At 49.9% G+C, this 27327-nt stretch overlaps 1 protein-coding gene across 1 annotated transcript; it reads right to left on the bottom strand.

Annotated features, from left to right (window-relative positions):
- Window positions 1-185: 185 nt before the first annotated feature.
- LOC309807081 (BCL-6 corepressor-like) lies at window positions 186-26805 on the bottom strand. Its single transcript, XM_082626302.1, has 16 exons — window positions 26345-26805; window positions 21244-21449; window positions 20093-20221; window positions 18164-18570; window positions 17453-17506; window positions 16799-16985; window positions 15925-15987; window positions 11159-11404; window positions 10475-10717; window positions 9712-9893; window positions 9230-9367; window positions 4177-4343; window positions 2880-3025; window positions 2367-2444; window positions 2052-2208; window positions 186-627 (listed from the first exon to the last, which is right to left on the bottom strand). The coding sequence occupies exons 2-16, from the start codon at window positions 21335-21337 to the stop codon at window positions 336-338; spliced, it is 2583 nt and encodes an 860-aa protein (XP_082482428.1). The 5' UTR covers window positions 21338-21449; window positions 26345-26805; the 3' UTR covers window positions 186-335.
- Window positions 26806-27327: the final 522 nt, after the last annotated feature.

The following is a 27327-nucleotide window of genomic DNA, read 5'->3' as shown; positions in this document are numbered from 1 at the left end:
GTTATGGCCTCTGTCGTCGGAGCTTTGTATGAAATTAAGTCAAAGTGTGGAGCTCCTTTGCCTTTTTTTTTTCTCCTTAAAAAAGAAAAGAAACAATTGTTCCGAGTAAAAACAAACATATTCCGAAGCATGTGTACATTGAAAAGTAAAGAAACTTTATTAATAACTTCATAAAAACTGACTTCAAATTTTAAAAAGAAAAAAACATGTTTTGAAGTCCTTCCGACTGGAGTCGTGTCTCATAGTGTCCTTTCTTTACAGAAATAGTCGTATTAGGACACATATGCACAAGGATTAACACCATGACACACTGTACACGGCGGGCCCCGGCGAGCTCACCAGTCGTCGTCTGAGTCCAGGTCTCTGGGGAGGATCCACTCCACGGATGAGCCCAGCAGAGTCTGAAGCTCGTTCGTGAACTCCACCAGATCTAAGAGCTCCTTACTTTCTGGATTACAGGACTCCAGGTCTTTGGGGCAAGAGAATAAGAGACTTGCTGACACTTGCCGGCAGAACTCGGCCTCCGCGATGGTGACGATTTTCACATTTGGGAAATTGCAGCGGAATATGCAGGAGGACATTTGCAGTTTCTTGAGCAGGTCTGAGAGCAACAGCCAGTTACGAGGCCTACACAAGAGAAAGGACAGTGGTTTGAGTTTCCGGCAAAATTAGAGGCGCTCCCAACTACGAACTACCCGTCTCCTGGCGGTGAAAGGGCCTGCTACTTCCACTTTGATTACCCCACCCCCACCCCACTTCTCACTGTCCTTAGAAGGCCTACTTCTTCTTCTTTTTCTTTTTTAATTTTATTTATTTATTTATTTTTGGCTGCGTTGGGCCTGTTGCTGCGCACGGGCTTTCTCTAGTTGTGGCTCGCGGGCTCTAGAGCGCAGGCTCAGTAGCTGTGGCGCATGGGCTTAGTTGCTCCGTGGCATGTGGGATCTTCCAAGACCAGGGCTCAAACCTGTGTCCCCTGCACTGGCAGGCGGATTCTTAACCACTGTGCCACCAGGGAAGCCCGGAAGATCTACTTCTAGCGGGGGAACTCTGGACTCATGTGCATGTGTTAAGAGGCCACCTAGGGCGGATCAGCCAACTTAGACAAAAGCAGGAGCAGCGCCCCTGAATGAGCCTCGTTGCAGGCCACCCCAGTGCTGCCTTGGCTCTGGTCACAACTCAGGTCACCCCTCTCCAAGTAAGTGCACCCCGTTCTAGTCACTAGGGAAAACCAGTCTGTATGCCAACCCAAGGGAGATGGCAAACACCTCTTTGACCTCTCCTCTCCTCCGGCCCTCACGGAGAGAGCATGAGAAACACTCGAGGTCACCTGGCTTTCCTTTCCTTTCCCACACCTCCAACCCGCCCCTCAATGCTGCCGGGAGTGAGGATTTTGAGAAGGGAGGTGGTACAATCCTTCCTGATACCCTGCCACGCTTTATCATCTCTATCCCGAATAGAATGTCACCACAAAGGCAGACACGTTCCCAGCCTCAGAGTCCAAGGAGGATGCTACTCCTTAAGCACCGGGGTCAACACACAGCAGAGCAAGGTCTCCTGATGTGTTCACTCCGAAGGGTTGGTCATGGGGCACAGTGGCCCGACCGTGGGGACAAGACTCGATCTAAGCAAATCTGAAGACACATAAGATCCCAGGTGCCACATACGGCTTTCTCTAATCTTATACGAGAAGAGGGTACACATCAGTATCGTCCCGTGGACCTCACGCGCCTTGGAAGGCCCCTATGGTAGCCGTTTGGGGAGGATCCCTTCCCCAAGAGTTTACTGACTGAAACTGCAATTGCAGTCGCTGACTCCCGTGTCCTTTGGGCTCTAGGGGTGTGTTCCAATGAGGGCAGTTGGCTGGGGAGCCCTCCCACCCCCCAAACTTTTCTGGAAAAGTTCCACTGCATTATGTGAGGTCGGTGGACACTTGGTGAGGAATTCACTCACCCCCCAACCCAGCCACCCTCATCTGCTGAAGGGGATTTCTAACTCCTGCCACCCCACAGAGCAGCTGGGCTGGCTCTCGACCACACGCTGGCCACGCTCACCCCTGAGCGACGGACACCTGGACGTTATAACACGGCAAAAGGGGGTCTTGGGAAAATTCAGATTCCAATAGGTCACCATAGGCCTCGTTGCTGTCATCCTGGTCCTCTGGTCGTGGGGGATTTGCTAAAACATCATAACCACTTTCATCATCTGGTTCTAAACGGGGGGACAAACAAGAGAGAGGTCAGTAAGCTGGAGCAAGATTCCAGCTGTTCGCCAAAAAGGACCCTGGAAAAATTCTTTCCCAAGCAAGTCCTGCTCACAGCACCACCCCCACCCCCACAAGCCCAACTGAAACGAACAAGGCTGCTCACCACACACAGAGCTGCCAGAGAACTCCGAAGAGCAACCGGGGCTACCGTCGTCAGGAGCCTGCAGGTTATTTAAACAGTCTGGAGAGAGAAGGGGAGAGAGAGAGAGAAAGAGAAACAAGATAACGCCTGCTGGTAAGAGGCAAATGCTGCTGGAGTTCGGGAACATCTCACGCTGGGGCTGGTGTCACCTCCTGATAAGTCCCACTGCACACGCCTCCAGGTATCTGACTGAAACCTCCCCACGCGTCCACCCCCCTTCCTGAGGGACTGCCCGCCTCACCGCCCCAGCCTGCCAAACAAAAGCTAGCCTGGCTAGCTAAGAGTTTTCCAGCCCCCCACCTTGCAAAACTCAAAGTATGTATCTCTTCTTTGACAGACTAACGTTGGGCCGCTTTTCCCAGTAAAGGGTCACTTAGAGTAAACGGGGGGTGGGGGTAGGGGGAACCCAGGTGAAAGGCTGTGAAGTCACCGTCTAGATGCTTGAACAAGACCGTGTCTTGACCTCTGCCGTACCTGTTAAGAACTTCTCCAGAAGTTCGCTGTGGTTCACTTTCTTGATGGTTCTACCTGAGTACGTAGCCAGGGTAGGATCAGCACCGTAGGAGAGGAGCAAGCGGACAATTTCGAGATGATCATTCTTGACAGCATCGTGGAGAGGCCTAGGAGAGGTGCGGGGGATTACACCTGTGCACGCGATGCTTGCTTCTAAGGACACGGGGCAAAATCGAGCGTGTGTGGCCAAGCCTCGTAGGCGCGCTATTTCACCGAGGAGGTGAGTGTACGGTCGCTGCGACAAATTACTCTGTTATTTCAACACATAACCCTTTACGGGACAGGTGAAGGGACCATCTCAGGCCTAATTCTTCAATGCAAATCTCTCTTAATGCATGGCCCAAGGAGGAACTCAGGCCATGATGAAAACGTTTCCAATGAACTTAAATAGTGACAGACTGTAAGAAGGTAACATACGGCGGGCTGGGGGGGAAGAACCCCAGCACCACGGAAGCAGATACGACAAGCCATTGTTACACCATTACAAACAAAACCCAAAAAGTGCAGTTTGTAAAAGAAACTAGGGGCAAAGTGGAACCTCTCCTGAAACCAATTTGGAGATGAGTGATCAACCCTCTCGCCCAGAAGCAGTCGACAGGCAGGGCGAGTTCTCAGGAGGATACAGAGTCCTCCTGCTCGTGTCCGCTGGGGTCAGGAACACTGTCCACAGTCTCATCCAGAAAGGATGCTATTTGGAAACCATGAACCACCAAATACCTTACGGTTTTGCTCATTTTATGACCGTCAGGAAAGCCCCTGTGCCCTGCCTCGTGGTGGCATCCCAGGTACAACCAGGAAGATGCTTGGGCTGACTCAGACCTGGGCCTCTGGCCAATAATCCGAGGTCAAGGACAGAGTGGGGGCCAGGCCCGGGGATGTGGGTGGACACGGCAGGTCCTATCAAGCCAGTTGCCACTGGACCTGTCTGTACTCCTGCAACTTTCAACTCACATATATGTTCAAGATTGAGATTCAACAGACGCTGGTGAAGGGTCCAGGGTCTTAAAAGAGAACACCCCTGATTATTCATGCAGGCTCAACATTTTCAGGGACTTCTGTCCATAAGAGCGTCACAGACTTTTAAAGTTCTATGTAAATTCGCCAGAAAGATCTGTCCGATTCCATTCTAGAGGACTCCGCCACCAGTGTGCTTACATGGCACTCACTCTCCATCTTTCCTTCTGGGGTTCCCCGCACACCCTGAGAACCACTGCCTATGCCCCAGCAGGGCCAGGCCAAGAGCAAGACCGCCACTGACCCGGTTCCATCCTGGGCACTGCAGTTGACATCGGCGCCATATTCAAGGAGGTGTCGTACGATGTTGAGCCAACCTCTTGCACAAGCCTCGTGCAGGGCACAGTAACCCGCGTTGTCGCGGTGGTTCACATCACAAATCTTGTTCTCCAGGCAGTACAAGACCACTTCCTACGGGGAGAGGAGAGGAGAGGAGAGGAGATACCATCAGACCACGATACAGTGAACCTTGTAAGCGTGACCTCCCCATAGCTTGGCGGTGCCCACTTTCAAAGGCATACATCCTCGGGGCCAAAAGCCCACCATGGCACGGGCAGGCGGCAGGCATCCTGGTGGGGGGCGAGAGTGCGTGAGAAGGGCTTGGAGATGCAGACAGTGTTGTCTAAGGCTCTGCTGCACCACTGGCCTGGCCATGGACAAGTTACCCTTGAACTTCTCCAAGCTTCCACAGGGCTGCTGAGAGGACGCATTCGGATAGCGATGAAAGCCCTCAGCCCAGGGGCCGACGTGACCAGTACAGAGGTGTCACGGCTGCTAACATCTTAGATGACACATTGCCAAGCACAGACCATTCTCACTTGATGGGTCTGTTCGGTCAGTGGCAGTGGACGATAACACAAGTTTAGATAAAAGTATGGATGACCAACACTTAAAGAGAGCTTAAATCAGCCGGAGAACATTCCCCAGCTTAGAGAAGCAGGGACACCCAGGTCAGCTACATCCTCGCGCCCCTTGTTAAGACCCCAAATCAGAACCTGGGCCTCAGATGCTCTTGTCTGTACGTTAAGTAGAGTTAAAGAGAAGCTCTCTCCCTCCATCCTCGAGGAATGACACAAAATGCCTCCAATAACCCCACCCTCTATTTTGCCTCACTCCACCCTCTCGAGTAAATATGAAAATTTTAGACTGATTCTGCCCCAAGTTAATGACAGGAACCTGATACACCACAGGCTGCAACCTCCACATTTCAAGAATCAAATAAAACGGTCACCGCCCCACCCCCCACCCCGGAGATGTTCTGTGTCAACACTGTGCATTAGAATCACTGTTATTAACCTTCTTTCTTTGGCTTGTTAAAATATTAATATGAACCACTCCCAGTAAGCAGAGCAGGAACTTATTCAATGTTTTATTACCTTAAGAAAGTTTTCAGACACATTGAAAGCATTTGCCACCAGAAAACACGTTATACTGTTTATACTGGGTAAGTCGTGCCCAGCAGAGAGCCGGCAGGTTCTGAGAGCTGGGAGTAGGCAGAACGTGCATGTGGCCCAACACATGGTCTGCAGGGTAAGGGGGGATGTGATGGGGTCAGAACAGGCCTCCTTGTGACATCTCTCAGGTAACTCATCTGTTAAACCCAAAAAGGGCGTCATCCTAGCCGCCCATAAGTGCGAGATGGGTTCTGTAAAACCTTTTATGCCCTTTGGAGGACACGCCAATCAAAGGTGACCACTCACTTGGGAGAGAACTAGAATGTTCCATTTGCTTACCACGTGAACCCAATGGGGCATGCTGGTAAACCTGGCCATCGGTGCCCTGTTACTTCAGGTCACTGCAGCAGCTCCCTTCCAAAACAAGAGGAGGAAGAGAAAAGGCACGCCCACGAATGCGTTTCTCCGTTTACATCCCAACCTGCCAGAAAGCCCACAATCCTCTGGGCTCCCAGGCCACCTGCCCCGAGCCCTGGTATCCAGGATACCGCATGAAGCTGCTGCGCTTTTAGCAGGCCCTCACTAGCCAGACTTGAGTGGACGGCTGCAAGCTAATGAGTTGTGTGCCCCAGCCAGGGAGAGGCCCTGTCACGTGGCTCTGGGATCAGTTCTGAAGGCCACCAACTGCTGTGCACACATCAATTTACTCAACCCAGGGTTTATTTGCTGTGACAATCATGGCCTTCACCTGGAAACCTTCATCACTACTAGGGCAGATTCAAGGGTACCTAGAAATGAAAGGCCGTCCAAGCTGGTGGGTAAGTCAACTCTCTTCTCCTGGAAGATGGCAGCAAAGGCAGCAGTAGCCCCACGGCCAGGTCAGACTTTTTGCCACGGGCTGTCCTAACTCAACCACGTTGATCCCACTATTTACACAGTGGTTCCCATTCCCCCAGATGAGGACGTCTTCTGTCACCCACAGGAACCCAGGAGATAGCAGGAAAGGAAGGTAGTACTATCCTCATTCAACACTTGGAAACTGAGGCCCAGAGATATTAAACCCCAAGTTCAATTAACATGAAGTACTAGACCTATAACTCAGGTCTTTGGTACCTGGTCAGCTGGGAAGATTCAAAAGGCCCAAGAGGGCCCCAGTTAGAGGGATGCAATCCAGCTGTGACGAGCATCCCACAGGCCTTCTCTGTTGGGGGTCAAGTGGGCTAACTACACTCTCCTAGCTAAGAGGGTGATGGCCTCTAAATGGATGGCAACCGTCGCCACCAACACTTTCTCTAACTGAAAGGTGAAGAGGCGGGGCGGGTCTGTCGACGCAACACATTCCTTGGTTTTATTTTCTCCGCTAGAAATAAACGGGAGTGTCCGAAGGGCAGCCCAGCCATTCCCAAGCAAAGTCAAACTGCTTTTGTCGGACAGCTCTCTGTTCAGCGGCTATAAGCCGAATGCCATTACCTGCAAAATGTAACCATAAAGGCCATAAGCCCGACGTTGTTAGTTAATTAAATGCCTCATTAACTTTTTAAAAAAACATGACTTACTCAATTCATAGAAAATTTAACCATCACCGCTAAAGGCACAAGCATGTGGTTGCACACTGGCGTTTTAGCCTAAGAAATAGAAGCCTTTTTCCCAGGAGGGAATGGTTTGAGGTCTTTGGCCACACAAGTGATCTATTTAACGCGGATCTGAAGCCAGAGTGTGTTTCTAAACTTCCAGAACCAGATTATCATGACATAAAGCTCAGACAGCCTTTATACTGCACATGGTATCTTTGGCTAAGCAGAAGAAAATAACCAAGAATGCTGAAGACAAAACTTCAGGAAAACCCTCCCAAACCACACCCTTATCTGCTTAAGCAAACTGTCCTTCAATTTTAAAAGGTTGAAGCTGCCACATCTCCCAACTGGGCCATCAGCCCAACATTTAAAATTCTGCCCAGAGAAATCCCAGAAAGTTGGATTCAAAGTTGAAAGCGTTCATCTACTTGTCACAATGTTCAGCATCAACACTGGTGATCTGTGGAATCTACATATTGAAATTTACATTTGAAGAAAAAAACAAATCCCACTGTAAACATTCCCAAGGCTTCCTGTGCAATCAAAGGCCAGGTAGCCTAAAAAAGTATGGATCAAGTGCCCCTTGGTCCAGGCCTCAGAGCCACCAAACCAAAATGCAAACTGTCTTAGAGGACCAATGAGGGTCTTTTGACGTCTCTGGTCCCAAAGGGAGGCTGCTGGAAATGATGCCAAGTTCACAGGTGGGGCTCGGAGCCCCGCCCTCCACGGCGGGTGCAGCAGCACCCCGCCACCCCCATCTCCAGCATTTGCTGGAAGCGGGAGTCTACTTTCTCAACCCTAACCCAAAAGTTGGGGTTAGGGGTCTCCCCCCCACCTCCAGCGTTTGCTGGAAGCAAGGAGACTATTTTCTCAACCACAGGGGGTCTAGCTCAACACTATGTGCAACATCTGCTCTGTCCTCCTAGGCGCCCGCTCTCAGCTCTTGGGAAACCAACTGGGTGCTCCTTGGACTTCACCTGCAAGTAACTGCGCTAACTACCACAAAGTGCTCTCTAGCTAATGGAGAGGTCTCCAAGAGACGTGTAGATATACACAAGAGCACATTCAACCCACAACAACAAAAAACACCCCCAAACTAAGCATAGCCCTAGTGCTTCCAACTTCCCACCCACAGTCAGGCCTTAGGGCCAAGGCAGGCACACTTCCAAGGGCTCACGGCACTATGGACCGGGGTGGGGGGACACGACGGGAGACGGGGGACAGGGGCACAGAGCTGGCTGAGGGTGTGGGCGCCAGGGCTCCGGGCCAGCCTGGGTACTGCCACCCCAGTGCTCAGCCACACCTCCACGCTCAGCCTGCTGAACCGCGTTTTACTGTCACCATTCAACTCCCAGAGGGCTGATGCCAGCACAGAAAAATGCCTTTGCCCTGTGGGCTATCACATCACAATTGCTACTGACGAGTATGGTGGGGGAACTGCACAGGGCATGGAGAGGCATCTGTCTCACAGAGGTTTTGAACTGTAAAAAGGGCAATTCCAGTGTGAGCCAGTCTTGCTGAGGAGCGTGGTGGGCTGTGGAGCACTGCTGGATTGCTACCTGTACGGGGATCAGCTAACGCCTCTGAGGCTCAGTTTCCTCATCCGAGAGTGGGCTAGTACTCGTTACTCCCAAGTGAAGATGTTAACAGGGTGAAAGGAGTTACTACAGATCACACGGGCTTAGGCAGATACCAGCTCTCTTTCTGTGTTGCTCTAGCAATAGAGGCTGTCACTGTCATCAGCCATGCTGGGTTGGGATACAGCAGTGTGGACAGGGAGTTCTGTGCAAGGCTCAACCCCTGCTCCCCGCCCATCAGCCCTCGGCTCCCGTGCCCTCTCAGAAAGAGACTGCTCAGGTCTGCCCTACTCCCACCCCTACTCTACACAGACACGTCCCACCCGCTACCCCACAGGGGCATCACTCTGCCCCAAACAGCACAAGTTAGTAGAGCTAATAACTACTCTCCTTCTTGCTATTCAGAATCCAAAAGGCTCATTAAAATTCCCCTGGTCGCCAAGCCCTGGGTTAGGTCAGATTTTGTATCAGAGATAAGTGAGCCGGACTGGCCGAAGCAGCCTACCTGCCTGAACGGGAACGGAACATCAGAGAGGCCTGCCTTTCTTTTCACACCACGACTGAACAAGCCACCAAAGAGCCCGCAGTGTGAGTGGGGCCAACGCAAACACCCTGTTGGAACACCCAGCCCAGTCCGCCACGTGGAGGGGGCTGGGCTCTGAGACCCGCCCCCCATCCCCAGCCAGTGTGTCCCCCACCCAAGGAGCAGCAGCCGGCGGATCCTAATCCGGGGCACCCACAAGGATGCTCACCTCGTAGCCAAGCCGGGAGGCCTGCTGTAGGAGGGTCTCGCCTGCGTTCTTATTGACAATAAGTCTCCGCGCTTCCGGTGGCATCGGGCGGGACTGGGTGGTCTCTGGAGGGGAGCTTGAGCATGTCAGCTGCGAGACCTGGGAAGATGGTAACAATTGCTGCAAACGGTCCAAGGGCTTCTGGTCCTGCTTGGCCGGCGAAAGATCATAGTCGGAACTGGGCTCAGGCCGCTCCTGAGTGGAGGAAAGCACTTTTCCTCCTCTCTGTCTGAGGGAGGCGGGGCGCGAGGAAGGGGCTGCATTTTTACTCGCTGGAAACTTCACCGCCACCCAGGAGACAGGTCCCCTAGGAAGGGGCAGTGACATTTTTGGGGGAGGGGTTCAGGAAAAGGAAAGCTTTGTCCCCAGAAGCAGAGAAGTAGGCAGGCGGGATGTGCCTGCACAGGCCCGGGGGGCGGGGGAGAGCCAGGGGCAAGAGGTACCTTGCCATCCGCATTGTCCACGTAGGAGTCCCCTGGCAGCGACAAGCCCCGCCTGGGCTCCTGAGGGATCAAATGCTTGGTTTTGCACGGTCGCTTCGCGTATGGTTTCTCGCTGTTGTCGGTGTATTTCTGCGGCAGGGGCGAAGGCTGCCGATCCATTTCTCCGTCCATGCACAGCACATCTGTCAGGGGGAGAAGCAGCGGGCGTTACACAGTTGTAGCCGGTGAGGAAAGAAAAGCCCATTGTTAGCACTGATCGTTGGAGCAGATTCAGTTTTTAAAAATACGCCTATTATGTTTTCAAAGCACTAATATTTTAATTATCCCACATTCAACCGGCAAATAGGCTAACCCACGAAACGCCAAATGGCAAGTCGCTTCAAAGGGCCGCAAGACAGGGCAGAAGCCAGCCCTTCGTGCGCTCCCGTCCCCACCCATGGGGGGCCTGGGTGCTCGGGACAGGGCGACTGGGGACAGCCTGAGGCTGGAATGAGGGCACTGACAAGCGCCCGGGGTCACCCAAGACTTCCCTTCCTGCCCAGCCGCGGGCTGGGTGATGAGGAGCAGCCCAGGAAGTCGAGCTCCCGCCTCACTGTCCATTCCATAAGGAAGTGTGCAGGCTGAAAGGACCTCATGAAGAAAACTCCCCGCTCGCCACACGCTACTCTTGTCAACTTGGATGGCGCTCAGGTCCCCTCCAGGGCCGCTTCCCACAGAGGGCGGGTGATCCACCCTCCAGGAGCGCCCCCCGCCCCGTGCGTACCTTGTTCATTGTCACTGCATTTAAGGGACTCCTCCAACCAGCTTCTGTTGCTTTTGCCCTCTGCCCTTTTCCTGCCAGGTTTCTCTTCGGAGATACTATTGCCCTGGGGGGTGACCGCAGGCTGGACCGCCTGAGTCACTTCCGTCCTGCCCTGCCGGCCAGGTTTGCTCTCTGCTGCCGACACCTGCTGCTCCCGCCGTTCTCTAAGGTGCAGCAAGCGGCGCTGCTTTCTGGGATGGAGCCCTGTTAATTCAATGCACACCTCAGGTTGGTCAGCTCACTATAATGTGGCTCTTCTAAATGGTTAGAGGAACTGTTTGTCATTTCCCTCTCAGGCCAGTCAGCTAATGGAGAAATAACTACAAATTAATGAAGAAGCCCCCCGGGGCGGGGAACAAACTGTCGTACACATCACTAACAGGAGTGGGGGAGGGGAGGGGTGTGGTCACTGTGTTGGCTGGAACTTGTCACCAAGTCTCGGGAGGGGGCCTATTTGCCTTTGGCCACCTTTGGGCTCCAGCCCTGGCACCTGGCTTTGGGGGGGTGGGGGGTGGGATGCGGGTGGGGGGTGGGGAGGTGTGAGTGGCTCCCCCCAGGGATCCAGGGTGGGACTGGAACTTTCCACTGCTCCGCTCCAGGACTTCCGTAGGGTGCCCTGCGGGCCCGAAGCGAAACCAAGCCCACCTTTGGAGACCCGTCTCGGCTTGGCTTTCAGCAGAGAGTCCTCCGGGAGCACAGTGGTCTCAGTGTGGTTCCTATTGCCAGACACCTTGCGCTTTCTGTTCAGCCTGAGGGTGGGGCTGCGTGACGCGTCCGGGGCCGCCTGGTCGGCGGGGGACTCTCTGGGGGGCTCCGTGTCCATGTCCTCAGGAAGATCACTGTCTTCTGGGGCTTCGAAGGGGTCAGGTTTGCTTCCATCATAACACTCCCCTAGGGGAGGGGAGACAACCCGGAAAGGAGGGAACAAAGGTCACCAGGAGCAGGCAGGACCCCCATGCCCAAGGCAATCTGCTACCAACAGACGCACCCCCCTTTGGAGACCAGGGGCCTCACACGCCGGAAGCACAAAACCCTCAGAAAGACGTCCCAAAGGAAGGACAGCTGAACACAACCAGCAAAGAAAGCAGAAAATGAGGTGCGTAGCCCACTCACAATCCATCCTTCAAGGGTCAAGGTGAGGCATCTACACCATCCCTCTATAGGCATGTGAGATCACTCCCTAACTGCTTAACTCTCCAAGGTGGCTTACTTTTAAAGGGGGGGTGAGTGACCTCACAGTAAGAGCCAACCAATCAGGGCAGAGCTACAAATGACTATGGAAACTGCTGCTAGTTAACAAAAAAGGCTGATGTCATCAAGAGACCAAATAGCCCCCAACTGCCATCTACACAGACATAGCACCCATGTTCACTTGGGTCAGCAGGGGCGAGGGTGAAGAAAAAGGGTAGGGAAAGAATGGTGGGAGGCTGGGAAGCTGGGGAGACCAAGGCAAGAGGAGCCTGGCAAAGGGAAAGGAAAGGCTTCCTGGTGCACACACAAGGGTCAAGGGCAATTTCAAAGAACTCAACCAGATTGCTACAAGTCCGTCTGTCCTCTTTCCACACCCGTGGGGGGAAAAGCATTTCACTGCCATCGAGGGGCTGCTCCTATTTCCTGTCTAGGAAGAAGGCCCTCAGTGACACCAGTCACCCACCTGGCACGTCTCCACGCCTTCCTTCCCAGGCAACAAGCATCTAAGGACATTTCAAAGACAAGACTCCAACCCCCTTCATGGGGGTGGGGTGGGGGGATGTGGCGGGCAGGGCTGAACTGCTCACACCCCAGCTCCGCCTGTGTTGCTCCTGCCCCCTCTGCTCAATCTAGCATCCACTTGGGGATTTTCCTCCAATCACCCCAGCCTAACATCACTCCTCACTTTTGCTCTAGCCAAAGAAACAGTTCAACTGCTTTGCTAGTCACATTGTTTCTAACACACAAAGAATTCCATAATGATCACTGTGCTGTTAAAGAGTTCCCCGAAGATGACCCTGTGTCCATCACCGGCCGGGGGTGGGGGTGGGTGTATGAGTTTGGTATTTCGTTAACACCTGAGCTAAGCTCCCACAGCCCGTTTTTCTAGATGAAATGGACACACCCCTCACATGCTGCTCGCATTCCTCCTCCTCTCCCTAGACCACTTCAAGTATCACTCCCACTTCTGCCCAGCCGGCTGGTCCCCTGATCAGCCTCTCTTGGGGGCATTCCCAGCATTTAATGGCAGCCAGTTGTGGGGATGAACCTCACCCTGGCCTGGGCTAGCCTGACCTGTGCTCTCAATGGTGGAACACACTTAGCTTTTCTCCAAGGGTATCCCAAGGTGGGGCAGATCCCCATCTACTCTTGCCGGAATGGTGGAATCACCCCAACCGCGAGGGTCTCCTGCCATGGCAGCAGGAGAAACCCCAAACTCCTGGCCTGTGCTTACGGGTGATGCAGCCCAGGCTACCGCAGGCCCGGTGAAGACGGCGTGCTGCAACTCTCACTCCGGCTGCTCTGTGACCCTCTTAAACACTCGGGCAGGAATGGCGCCGCTTTACAACTCGGCCCCCTTCACTTGTAAAGTGGGAATGTTACTGCTAGCCTCCCTCCAGAGTGGGCTTCATAATCACGGGCCGGGCTCAGCACAGAGAAAGGCTGGAAAAATCCCTTTAACCAAAAGATGCCAAGACTTTCAGACCAGCCTGAATCTCAGGCCTGAAATGTAGGAAATTTTAAGAGGTGAGCCCTGCTGGTTACACCATTGGACTTCTCGGGTCCAATCTGGTCCAATCAGCCTTCCCTAAAAGCTCCGTGGGAGGGCATCCATGGAGGAATGGAAGGGCTACCTTAAGAACCCCCATGTCCAATTTGAAAGTTTCTTTTTCCAAACTAGGTCCATCCACCCTTCCCCCAACCCCGGAGCCTTTTAGGGCAAAGATCTCAATTCCCCTCAGCTAAGGCCCCCCAAGACCTTACGCTAGTGTGACCTTACCCAGGCCACTAATAACCCTGAAGGACACCCACCCCGACTGCCCAAGATGCCCATGGCCACCAGCTATGGGGTAGAGGCTCCGTGTCACTTGGAGCTTCTCAAAGACTGTTCTAACCACGACCCACAGGAGGATGACCCTTGAGGGCAAAGGAGATGGGGAGATAAATAGATACACGGGGATCCTAACCATCAGGCTTTGCCATCATTGCTACTTTTGGCCCTTCTAAAAGTGGGAAGCCATGTGCCCTTGGTCACCCAGTCTAAGCAAGATGTGAACGTGGTCCCTGCAGCATGGTCCTATGACTCACAGCACCTATATCCCAAATGCATTATGGTTGTACCATAGCATCACCTCACAGAAGCATCACCACAGCAACATTTACAAGTCACTGTGGCAGCAAAGCACCCTCACCACTGTTGAGCCATGCCCAGTGAGGCCTAAACGAGGTGAGAGGGTTCTGAGTCGCTGGAAGGCTCCCCAGGATTAGAATCCCCTTCTCTGTAGCTTAACTATAGCACCTCCAGTCAGGGCTAACCTTGTTCAAAGTTACACCCGCTACACAAGGAGTGCAGGGACCTCTGTTCCAAAGTAGTTTACACACGTGCAGGTGCTCAGCTGGAAGAGAAGTTCCCTGAGCAAAGAAGTTTCATGAAGCCCCTCGACTGAGGCTTCCTCCAGCTCCTGGCCAGGCACTGCCACTGAGCAGGTCCTAGGCCTGTCCCAGCCAAGTGGTTGGCAAGGGAGATGGTTACTCCAAGTTTGAGAAGGAAGGGACCAATGCCTCCTTGCCCCGCCCCATCTTCAAATGCCACTGAGGGTTCCTAGTGATGAACTTCCAAGTCTGAGGAACCTCCAAACTCATTTGGTGAACTTCCAAAATAAACATTTCACTCAGCCACCCATGTGATCATAAAGAATAAATGAGTATCTCGGCCACTGTGTTTTCAAGTTAATTCCTTTTTTTAAACAAGCCCCTAGCAACAAGATGCACCCGCACCAGGACAACCAGGGCCACGCAAACAGCACCCACCACCTTGGAAGCTCCTGGTCCCTCCATGGGTAGGGGCTGCCTCAGAAGGGGGAAGGCATCTTGAAGGCGTCCTGGACCCTCTCTGGGACTCCTGCCCGCCCCAAATCCCCGCCCCAGCTCCCATGTGCTCACAGCTCGGCTCTCGGCCACACCGACACCCATGAGAAGGACCTGAGCCCATATCAGCTCAAGACGTGATGGCCCAAGAACAAGAAGGCCCGTTCATATCCAGCTGAATGGAATGAACACCTGCTGGGCCTTGAACGTGGAGGCCGCAGTAAGAACAGTGGCCCCTTCAGGTGACCTTTCCTGACCAGCTATTTACAAACCCCACGTCTCTACAAGACAGAGGGTGGGTGGGGAACCCACCTCCATTGCCCCAACCTTTCAAACGGAGCCCCTCACCTTCCCCAACCCTTCTCCTGCCCTCCCATGGTGGCGATTCATGGCTCACTGGGCCATGTCCCGGGTGCTCCAGGAAGAGACCCGTCGGTCGGTCTGAGATTGGAAGCAGGCGGTGGGGGGAGGTGGCTTTCGGAATCATCTGGGGCTCAGGCCCTGCTCCCCATCAGCCACACCGAGTTCTTGTCTCCACGCTCAGCAGGAAAGACTGGGAAGGACGCACGCAAACGTCTCTGGGAAGAAGGGCGGGTGAGGCCACTGAGACGTGAAGGGCAGCGGCCACCCTGGGTTTGGCCACGTTGCTGGAGAAAAGGGCGAGAAGACTCGAGGCCAGTTAACTGCCCGTTCCCTTCCTCCAGCCCCCCTCACCGTCCACCCAGAACAGGCAGATCCCCTCCTCAGAAAAGTGCATCCCCGTGAACTTGGCCTTGCCCACTTTTATCACATCTCTCTGAGAAACTTCCCCAAGAGCTGAGTTATGAGGCCACTCAGGAGGGTAAGGGCTGCGTGTCAGCTGTGAGCACAGGCAAGGAGGGAGGCCTTCTTGCTGCTTCACTCCAGGGTGGCCTGGACCCTCCGTTTTTCATTCCAATCCCGAGTGGGAGGAGGTCGGAATCGTCTACTCCAGGCACATCAAGAGCCCCATCCCTCGGGTAAGGCCGCCACTGACTAGCCCCAGAAATCCCCTTCTACGGGAGCCACGTAGGACAAACCGGTCCCGGTGTGGCTTACCCAGAACCCTGGCCACAGGCCTTTGTCTGACCCTAAAGATGAGCTGGGGGAGGGCAGTGCTCCAAGCAGCAGAGAGAAGCACACGCTGCTGCTGACCACAATTTTCCCGAACTGCATCAGGCACCCACGACCTAAGCGTGCGGGTGAACGCCGACCCTACGACTGGGTCCAAGGGCCTGGGCCTCCCAAACGTGCCCACCACCCCCAACTGTCCCGTCTCAGGAGGATTTCACGCCCACCCTGTCCTCGACGTTCACCTAGGTGCCCTCACTCACCATCACCGGTGAGGTTTCTGGGGTCCGGAGCAGGCTGCAGGCCACAGGCCACAAGCACGCACACTGAAGAAAGCGGGAGAAAGACCTCCACTTGCTGCCAACACATCTCATTAGCCCAGAAAGTCTCGAGGGCAAAGCCCGAAGTCAACCCCAGTGGGGGAGCAGCTGATGGGACCACAGAGTGTGACTCGAGGCAAACACTAGCTTTCTCTCCAATTTGGCCTCCAAAACAGAATACACCCCGTCTGGTAGGAAGAACGCCCTCGTTGATCCCACGCCCTTGGAGCGTGCTGTCAACTCCTAATGACTGCAAACAAGCCTGCCACAGAAAATAATTATGCTCATCTTTCTGGTGCCTTCATCAGCCCTCATCTCATTTGAACGAAACCTCTGCCTTTGGAGGGAGAATCCGAGTACTCTCCACTCCCTCCCACAGGAGACTGTCACCCTGGAGGGTCTGGCTCTGGCTGCAAGTGTCATTCCACTGCTACCAAAAACCCGTATCCGTACCTGCTACAAAACAGAACACATACCTGCTATGCTGGAGGTCTTGCACCGCCATTCCTCTGCTCTACTGTATCAGACTATTACCAACTACAGGACTAGCATTGCTCCGGAAAAAGGAGATGCGTGCCAGGAAACAACATTTCATAGGTGCTTCACTCCTGGATGCCGCAACGCTCAAAAGGACAACCAGCCTTGCTATCCACAGCTGGGAAGGGTGGCCAGAGCAGCCCGTTCTCCGAACAGCCAGCACCCAGACGTTGGGCCGTCGGAAGCGTATTGTTTCCTCTCACCTCCCTCGGCACTGGGAGTGGAACCGCCCCGTTCCCACCGACGTGGTACCACAAACAAGCCGCCTGGGTTCACTTACATCTCTCACTGTCGTTCTGGTCGGCAATGGCCTCCTCCAGGGCGACCGACTTTGGCTTTTTGTCCTGACTTCCTTTCAGCCTTTCCCAGTCAGCGGGGCTGAATTTGCGCACCTCGGAGTCTTTGGTCGTGGGGTGGCCACCTTCTCGCTCTTTCATCTCCAACTCTGAGAAGCGCATCACTGCACGCTAGAAAGAGAACGGAGATGGAAAAAAGATACACCTTACCACCAAAGCTATTTCACTGCCCTTACCTTAAAGGAAAGTATCTTCAAAGAAAAGTTTGCCCAAAACAAACCACAATTTATGATACAACTGAGATATTTTAAAATTGAACGATAAAAATGTAAGAGTGTCTATGTGTAACTAGTCACACACTCTTTATTCGTAAAGCCGTATGTATGTAGAGATATATGTGGTGTGTATGTATAGCCATACATACACTGTGGCATACAGACATTCTCTTTCGAAGGTAAATAAAACAAAACAAAAACACAACGCAAAGAAAGCAAAACAAAAACACAACAGAAAAGAAAACAAATGCACAATGAATAAAGACGACCATGGCCCACAAACTTCCCTTTGTATATTTGGAAATGAAATTTAACTCAAAAGGTTTATGGAAGATTCTAGTAATAAAAATTTGAAGAACTGACCTCACAGTAAGCAGCGGGTAGACATAAAATACTGTCCTCTTGTAATCCTTCCATCTATGTCATTAAAATGGGCACTCAATGAATCATTTAGATAACTTCATCCATTTTTATAAGCATAAACCAATTTTTTTCTTAACATTGCAAAACAATTTGGCTTTATTTGTCTTTTAATTAAAAGTAAAATATCTTAAGGAAATTCCTATACAACATCTATCATTCACTAGCAAGTTAAATACATACTCTATCCCTTTAAGCAAGGTTTGTTTTTTTGTTTTGTTTGTTTGTTTGCTTTTTGGTGGAAAAAAAATTGCACGAATCTCACAGACATGCGGCCGCTACACACCTCCACCAAGTATCACGTAAGGCATTCTAAGCAGCGCTTTTAGGTATATTTGTTAATGTACAGTAACGGCAGAGAAATCAAAGCGATTGATAGGTAAATGTCATGCAGTCTTTTACACATCCTTCGCAATAATTAAAACTTCCGTTATCAGCATTCGAGTGGAGTTCGCTTAAAATCTACAGAATAACTTCAAGTATCCACTTACGTCCCCTTACTGGACACATTTCAAACATTTAAATTATCCTAAGCTTCATTAACCAAATCAGCCCGGTGTCCTGCCCTATCATACCCCCGGCCCCCTCCTCTTCACACATTACAAAAACCTGACAACTGGTCAGGCTCCTGAAATTCGGGTGGGGGGGGCTCACCTGCAATGCCCGCTGCTCCCGGCCGAGCTGACTGGAGTCTGCGTACAGTCCGGTAGCGACACACTTGAACCGGGCACCCACGTAACCAGCGGAGTTTGCGATTCTCTTTGCCAGCTTAGATGGCTTCGGGTTCAGAACTTTGCCATCGGTTGATCCTGCCTCGTCAGCTCCGTCTTTGGTGTAGGTGGGGGTGACGTCCACACTCGGTGGGGCACTGCCCACGCAAAATGGTTTGGGATCCTCTTGGGTTTTCCCGAAAGTGACCGCAGAGCCGTTGCTCCCCAGGGTCGGCTCCAGGAATGGAGTCGAGACCGGCGTCGCCAGGTTCTCCTTGTTGGTTACCGCTGGAACATTCTCCTTGCTTAAGCCGGAAACTGGCTGGCCCGGAGCCTGTTTGAAAGTATAGGCTTCGTGGAAGTCAGTGATGCGCCCCAACTCCTTTCTCAGGGCAATGAAATCCCGCTGTGGCTGTAGGGCCACATTTTACTTTTTCATTTTTAATATATGTTCACATGTTTCCATAAAGGATCCAAGGTGGCCCATAACGTAAGGACACACAATATTAGCTTTAAAAAAACATGAAAAAAAAAAAAAAGGGAAATCATGATCCTGGAAATGGGTTGCATCCTTTTTTAAGGGGTGAGAATAACAGAATGAGTGAGCCAAAGATTTGGGAAAGGATCTCACATTTCCAAATGTCCAAATCTTAAAATTGCACCAAGTGGGAATGTAGCTGTGGCAGTATTAACCTGAGAGAGCTCTATGATCGTTGTCTTTACTCATCACTTGGTTGCAAGGTTATAAATGACAGGGTAAGTGAAGGAGGGCAAGTAGACAGATAAGAGTCATTTCCTGATTCTCAAAAGAAGGGGCATCACCTAGGAAAGGGGACTCCAAAATCCTACAGGAATCCTCTTCATATACTAAATTTTCTAGGTGGCAAAAGTATCTCATTTGACCCTAGCAGCCAGATGGAACTTAGAAAAGTAGTGAAAAGCTACTCAACTGAATGCAAGTCATATGCCTAGGAGCATGTCAGTGAAAAGTTCAAGGGAAGATGCTGTGGAAGAGCAGTTCACCTTGTGCTTGAGCATCCTCAGAACGTGCAATGGGAGGTGCAGGACCCGCTCTGTCTCACAGGGACCCTCCAACCTCTAAACGCATCTTTCCTGGGAAGCTGAATTCAAAAAGTCAATTTAAAAAAAAGATAGGGCTTCCCTGGTGGCGCAGTGGTTGAGAGTCCGCCTGCCGATGCAGGGGACACGGGTTTGTGCCCCGGTCCGGGAAGATCCCACATGCCGCGGAGCGGCTGGGCCCGTGAGCCATGGCTGCCGAGCCTGCGCATCCGGAGCCTGTGCTCCGCAATGGGAGAGGCCACAACAGTGAGAGGCCGGCGTACCACAAAAAATAAATAAATAAATAAATAAATTAAAAAAAAATAAAAGTCTCTAGTAGAGAAATTTTATCAGAGCCTAGTATTAAGAGCTGTAGAGCCACAAGTTTCCCACGATACAGCCTTAGCAGAGGCTGTTAAGGCAGTGACAGAAAATTTGTACCGAGGGAAATAGCAGAAGAGTTTGCCTACAATTCACGAAAATGATCCCTGCACTTGGCCTGAAGGAAATCAGCAAAATTTGTAACAGCTTGTGTATTTGTATGCGGGATTGAGAATGAATTTCATTTTTTAATTTCTCTGAATTATCACATAAGATTCAGAAGATGCTCTCTCTGCCTAGAAGCCACCCCACTGGGATAACTATGCCTACGGAGTTCCTTTGCCTATGACTCCTACTTGCTAACAGACTGGCAGCCTGGCCCCAGGGCCTGGTCGCTGCTCCCAGTGCAATGGTGGATATGGTGTCAACGGTTGCAAAATCAAAGCCCCTTACATCCTCTCCATGCCTCGGTCCCACCCCCCACCCCACTCACCACTGATGTTCAGGAAGGGGAAGGTGTCCTGGATGGGAACGTGGTGCTTTGACTGGTCCAGCTCATCTTCCTCATCTTCTTCATCCACATCATTATCTTTCTCATCCCAAGGAGCAGATCCAGTGGATCCTACCCGAGAAACACACACACACAAAGGTCAAAAGTGAGGCGCTCATGTTGCACTGTCATCCCTGCAGCTGACCCACTGTTCAAGCTAGGCACTGCCAGCACAGAGGTTCCTTGGGTTCAGTGTGCACCCTCAATGCCAAAGAGTGGGAACCAAGGGTGTTCACCCCACTCCCAGCTCCTCCTACGGAGCCCCAGTGAAAGCTCTCATCCCCTCCCCTATCCAGGAGCTGCAGACCCTACTCCCTTCTCCTAGAAATCTTTTAATTCCTACTCTAAACCCCTTTCTACACATTCGCATCCCTTCTAAGGACCCAAGGAGCACAGCTTCTCTCCTTTGTAAGCTTACTGTGAAGACAGACCCTTCCCTCATGGCAGAGCCTCACTAGATTCACTGGAGGTCAAGTCTAAATTATCTGGCTCTTAGTCGGAACTTGCTAAACATTGAGTAAATATAGGGATCAGGTGGTATTCTCCTAGGAAAAATACCATACAAATTAAATGATCACTTACCCATCATTTATAAAGAGAACTTAATAGCCTTCATAATGTCATGTCAATTGATTCTTAGAACAGCCTTTGAAATACGCAGGAAAGATGAGAACCCAGACTTTATAGTGGAAGAAGCTGAGGCTCAAAACGTTGAATGACTTGATTCAATGTCCCACAAGTAGTGAAATGGAAAGACCGAGGTTTATAACTCAGACCTTCTAAGTTTTAAGCCCTCCTTCTTCTAAACTACCTGGCCTCTCTTCTCAGTGTTGAGTCCCAAGAGAAGTTATTTTTTATAGAACTCAATACCCCCTCTTCTTTCTAATGCTTTACTGTTCCACTGGGTGGGCAGGAAGACTGTGCTGAGTTTATATCTTTTGTTCTCTGGGTTCTTTCTAGGGACAGCATTTCTTGCTTTATTTACCAGTCTTCAACTTTGTAAGCGAGGCGACTTTCAAGTCGACTATCGCTTTAAGGGTCCAGCCCGGAACCTGGCACACTGTCCACCTTCTCCCCAGCAGCTGGGGCCTCACCTGGGTTAATGATAGAGCCCTGGGGCTGGGGGATGTCACACACTTGATATATATTCACTGGGTTCATGGGCACCTCCTTGGTGCCGTCGTACATCAGGTTGAATTCCCTGCTCTTGTTGAGCGCACAGCGGAGCTGGGCCTTCCATTTAGCTGGGTCGGGGTCGTTCACCCCTTCCTGGTACTTCCCCTGTCGCCACAGCCCAGGCCTGAAGGATAGGAAACTGCAGTGAGTGCCTGCTTGTTGCCCAGAAACACTGGAAAGCGTGCCCGCCCTCCCTCATACAGACACAGATACACACAGCCCTGCCTGACCGCCCCATCACCCCAACTCCAATTTACAGAGACTACAACAGAAAACACCACGCTGGGGACCAGGCAAGGCAGGGCCTGAGACAAATTAAGCCAAATGCAAAAACAGTATTTTAAAAAGAGGAGCCTCATCTCAAGTGCTTGTGCCAGCATCATCTGTCAACACTACAATGGCCTTAATGAAGGGTTGAAAATAAAGAAAAATCTGGAACAAGTATACACCAAAATACTAATGGTAACTTTTGGATAGCAAGACTTCAGGTAATTTTGTTTTGCTTGCCTTATTTGTTTTTCACATGAATTGCTTATATAATAGGAAGAGAAAGGGAGGTGGCATATGATATGAAGAATTTAGGCTTGCTGTTCCCTCTCCCTTCAGTCTTTAATCTGATGCACAAATAACTGTTGAAACCAAGTACCTTTAGGAGTAGCAGCCCATAGGAGGGCAGGAAGCACGCTCTGGGGGTTCAGCTGGCCTCAGTGCGAGGCTGAGGGCCTCAAGTCCTAATAAACTCACACCACCTGCCTTTCCCTGCTTCCTCAAACTCCCACATTGGGAACATTTTGCTGGGAACACCAGTGGCTGGTGGCCTGGGCCAAAACCAGTGTGGCCCCGCCTCTCTGGTTTTCAATTTCCAGGTCTAACAAGCATTTATGTGTCTGTTCACGGGATATCAGCCCTCCCCCACTGTTAACGTATCTCAGATGTCTACACTTTCTTCAGGGCTGTGACGTATGTGCTGGTGCACAAAAGGGGGATGTCTTTTGCAGAGGACTCAAGATCAAGAGAACAAGATGGACCGGCCAGACTGCTCCCACTTGATGTTAGGAAGATAAGGTGGCCATGTAGTTAGAATTCTGCAGGGGAACATAGCCTATAGAGTCTATGGGTTTGCGGATCCACAACTTTTATTTTTTCAGTAATGCCAACCAAGCTCATAAGAGACTGACATATAATCCAGAATGCCAGTCTACTCGTTTTCAATGGGGGATAAAGCTGGTCAGTGACCAGCATGGTTAAGTCCAATAACCTGGACGTAACCATGTATGATCTCAACCAGTAACTCCTGTATCTGGTTTCTAATGACAATTCCAAGAACATAAGACCCACTCAACATTTAAATCCAAATTTTCAGATGACTCCAAAGCTAAATGGAAACGATTTGATATTGAACTCTAAATCTGCATTATCTAGACTATCTCTTACCCAGTTGGGTAACCCAGAATCGACAGTAAAAGGCTCCTGCTTTCCCAAAAATCACAGGGCGTAAAAATGAAAAGCACTGGAAAGGCAAGACCCCCAGTGAATTTGCAAAGCTGCTCTTGTGTCTTTTTTTCTTTTGGACCTTGAAGCCAGGAGAAATTCTAAAAATACAAATGTATGCATTTTTAAAACTTGACTTTACTGACTATTGTTCAGATCCCCAAGCCTACAAAAATAATTTTATTTTTTTAAAAATGTTCCCTGCCCCAAAGGAGTTTACAATCCCTTAAAGGAGACAGATGAGTCAATAGATCAGAAATACAGATACTATGTGAACACCAGTAAAACTGCCTAATCCGTAAAGAGTCGGGGGGTAGGTATGGTTGGCCAAGTTTATCAGAATTTATGATTCTAGGGCTGCATCTTGAACATGGGTAGAAGTTAACCAGGTGAGAAGCGTGGGTCACGATACTCTAAGCAGAAGAAGCTTTATGGGCAAAGGCAGAGGCTGAAAAGCACAGTGCTTAGGGGACCTACAAGCAGTTCAGCTTGCGTGGAGGCAGCATGAGATGAAAGTCTGGGCTTGTAAGTAGGAACCATGCCAAGGAGTTTGGACCTGATTCTTAGAACACTGAGAACCACTGAGAGATTTAAGCAGGTTGTGATGGGATCAGATGTAAGTTTTAGAAAGAACCCTCTAGCTGCAGGACTGACAAGGGTTTGAAGGGAGGCAAGGCATGAAGATAACACATAGTCTCTATATAATCCATATAATAGTGTCACTAGGGTCTGAACTAAGGAGGTGGCAGTAGGGATAGAGGATACAGGTAACGAACGAGCCGTTAAAGACGCTGACTTGACAGAGCTTGATGAGGAACTGAGTCCTTGAAGAAGGTGAGAGAGAAATCAAGGATGATTCCCTGGTTTAGGGTTTGGGAGACTGGGTGGGTGGTGATGCTGGCCACTGAGATAGGAGCAGGTTTAGAAAGATGATTTCCCTTTGGAAATGTCGGATTTCTAATGCCTGTGGAAGGCCTAGGGGAGAATGCCCAGCATGCCCAGGGCAGTTTTTTATCCCCACTCACCTCTCACATCACCTGAGGGACTCTCCCTGCCTGCCTCCAGCCTGGAAGAAGGTCCACCAGATTACTGACATCTCTGCCCTGTGGGCAAGGACCAATTTCTTTTCATTTCTGTATCCCTGCTCAGGCTTTAGCACACAGTAGGTCAATGTGTATTTGTTGAATTGCCTCAAATTTACAGAAATACACTTCTTGGGGAATGAATAAGTTGCTATTACACATGGAAGACCAGAAAAACAGCTATGAGCAGAAGGCCAAGGAGACACTGCAGAAAGTGCTGGAGGAGAAAATGCGTGCAGGACAGCAACTGCAAAGCAAACAGGTGTGGGGATGCTCCATAATCCTTGGGGCTGGGAACCCTGGGGCAGTCTGGGTGGCAAGGGAGCCATCTGCACAACCCCCTGGAACCCCCAAGGCACCACCCTCTCCTCTGATCTCCCTCAGCGGTCCCTGGCCATGGCCGAGCACAAGTGTGAAGAGTGGAAGAGCCAGTACAAGAGCCACCCCCAGCATGCAACTGTCCCCTACCCTGCCAGCCCAGTAATCATGAATGCCGTCTTCCTTCTCTTTTTTACAATGTGGTACATATGGATTTTTTTTAAATGAGATTTAACCAGCTTTTCAACCTTTCTTCTTTCTAACAATATCAGTACTCTCTGACTCTCCAAATGCGCCTTTTCAAGTTGATTTAATTTATGGAAAAATCACCCTTCATACTTTCCCTTTCTTTTTTAAACCTCCCCATGGTAGTGTAATGTAGTAGAAGGAGATTTGGCCTGGGAGTTTGGACACCAGGGTTCTAGCGGCAATAACCCACAGTTACACACGTTATATTATTAAAGAAAAAAGTAACTTACAGAAATGTATGAGGCCATTATGCACATACACACAAATATATATTCACTCATATATCCATAAAAAAGTAGTCTGGAAGGTTCTATAAAATGTTAAAGGTGTTCATCCCAGGGTGGAGGAGATATACGTTAACTATATTACCCTCTTAAATTTTTACAGTAAATATATATTACTTTTATAATTTAAAAAGCCAAACTTCTCATTTTTAAAAACCTAAAACATGAAAAAAAACTGGAAAACCAGCAAAATTAAAACAATCCCTAAGTCTGAGGCAACGATTTTTTTATCCGAGTACAAGTGATGAATGAAAATACTAAGAATGGTGTGTGACACCTTAAAGTATAGAAAAAAATACAGTAAGGCAAGTAGGCATTAAGATAATAGAATATAAAAAGTTACCCAGATATATTCAGACAATGGACTACTATTCCAGTAATAAAAAGAAATGAATTACTAATATGAGCTACACGGATGAGTCACAACAACATGAGGAGCCAAAGAAGCCACGTGCAAAAGGGTACTTGTTGTATGCTTCCATTCATATGAATTTCTAGAATAGGAAACACTAATACATAGTGAAAGAAAGCATGTCAGTGGTTGCCTGATGCCAGGCCTGGGAAACTGACTGTAAAAGGACAAGAAGGAACTTTTTGCAGGTATTGGAAGTGTTCTGTATCTTGACTTTGGCGATGACAATATAGATATACACATTTGTCAAGACATCAAATTACATGCTTAAAACGGGTACACCTTGTTGAATGTAATTCATACTTCAATAAAGTTGATTTTAAAGTTAAATTAAAAAGTCACCTATGGGGACTTCCCTGGTGGCACAGTGGTTAAGAATTCGCCTGCTAATGCAGGGGACGTGGTTTCAAGCCCTAGTCTGGGAAGATCCCACATGCCGCCGAGCAACTAAGCCCGTGCGCCACAACTACAGAGCCTGTGCTCTAGAGCCCGTGAGCCACAACTACTGAGCCCGTGTGCCACAACTACCGAAGCCCACGTGCCTAGAGCCCATGCTCCACAACAAGAGAAGCCACCACAGTGAGAAGCCGGCGCACTGCAACAAAGACACAATGCAGCCAAAAATAAATAAATTAATAATAATTTAAAAAAAAAAAGTCACCTAGATGTCTGAGTGAGACAGAGTTCCTTTAAGCTTTCAGTCCCAGCTCTTCTCTGAAGCCTCCCCGCATTCACCCTGGCAGCATGTGACCACTTTGCATCTCTTTAACACCTTATATTTATCGGTTCCATTCAGATTTGATGCTTGAAAAGTTTTGTATATTTTATGTCTATCTTCCATTAAACTTGGTTCCTCTAAGGCAGGAACAATAATCTCTTTCATAAGTTGAGACCATTACAAAAACAGAATTATGTTCCCTTTCCTCCCAATCAGGGGAATTTGAAGTAGGATTGATGAAATCCTGGAAATCATAAGCAAAAATGTCATTTCTGCATTTTTATGGCCACAGGGTCCTGTGTTTTCATCAGATTCTTGAAGATATCACAGAGCCCAACAATGTTAAGAATCTCTGCTTTGAATCCATGTGCCTTCACCCAGCTCTATGGTACAAGGCACCCTGCCCCTGGGGCAATCTGTCTGTGGTCCCTGCAAAGATGATAAACCCACATCAAAGACACTCACTCTTCTGCATGTCAGTGGACTCTACTGCCATCTCTTCCTCCACAATGACGTCACTATCGCCATCTTCAAGATTCATTTCTGTCTCATCTAGAACACTGTCTTCTTCCTCTTCCTCCTCCTCATCTTCGTTGGAGACATCCTTTAATGTGGCAAGTAGTCTGTTGTAACCAGAAACTTGTTCTGGTTCACTCTATGCTTCACTTTCAGAACTTGAAGTATCTATAAACTCTCTGACTAAAAGGAAAATGGGGATTTTAAAAACAAAAATTATACTGTTCTTGTTGCTACCCCACGACTATCATCAGGTCCACAGTGGAACCAAGTTCAGACTTTTCTAGATAAAAACTAGCTTTTCTGCAAATACGCAGTCCTATCTATTCAACCAAACCTAGCACCAAATTTGTTTAAAACAGCTAATCTAGCTATGATTCTAGAAGCGCTTCCTCTTCTTTGAACTGCTCATGTTCCACATGGGAAAACAGCAAACTAAACACATGGAGCTTTAGGTTATAAGGCGATCTAACCTATGTGTCAGACATTTGGCACCTTTAAAGGAGCAACAGGAAAACTTACAACAAAAAAGTGTACTTTATTTCTGAGTCTGTGGTAATGAAATAAGACCTTTGATGATTTTGCACTCTATTTTATGTTAAGCAAACATGACATTCCCTCTTAGGATTCACCAAGAGCCCTCTGGTAAGCCTCCTTAACAGGCTAATCTCTTAGGACAGTTTCATACTCTATACTATATTAGTTATCACAATGGCATTTTAACAGACATCTGCACTTAAAACTAAGCAATATTACTAAAATATATAGCTTACATCTAAAATCAAAGAGAGTGGAAATGTAGCCAAACTTTATTACCATATATACTCTTAAAAGTAACAGTCCAGAATCTACTATCATAAAGAAGGTATAAAGCATTACCAGTTGACAAGTCTGTGGTTTTGCTTCCTTTCTGGAAACCCTGAGAAGAAACA

This window comes from Mesoplodon mirus (genome assembly GCF_964341445.2).
Source record: "Mesoplodon mirus genome assembly, chromosome: 7".
Lineage (NCBI taxonomy): Eukaryota > Metazoa > Chordata > Mammalia > Artiodactyla > Ziphiidae > Mesoplodon > Mesoplodon mirus.
The sequence above is the reverse complement of the archived record's forward strand: the minus strand, read 5'-3'. Positions and strand labels throughout refer to the sequence as shown.

Excerpts from the sequence above, each read along its gene's own strand:
- LOC309807081 (XM_082626302.1), bottom strand. The coding sequence starts at position 21,337 with ATGTACGACGGCACCAAGGAGGTGCCCATGAACCCAGTGAATATATAT. Across the intron at positions 2,445-2,879 it reads TCTGGAGAAGTTCTTAACAG|ACTGTTTAAATAACCTGCAG; the intron begins GTACGGCAGAGG and ends TTCTCTCTCCAG. Across the intron at positions 2,209-2,366 it reads CTCTGGCAGCTCTGTGTGTG|AACCAGATGATGAAAGTGGT; the intron begins GTGAGCAGCCTT and ends CCCCCCGTTTAG.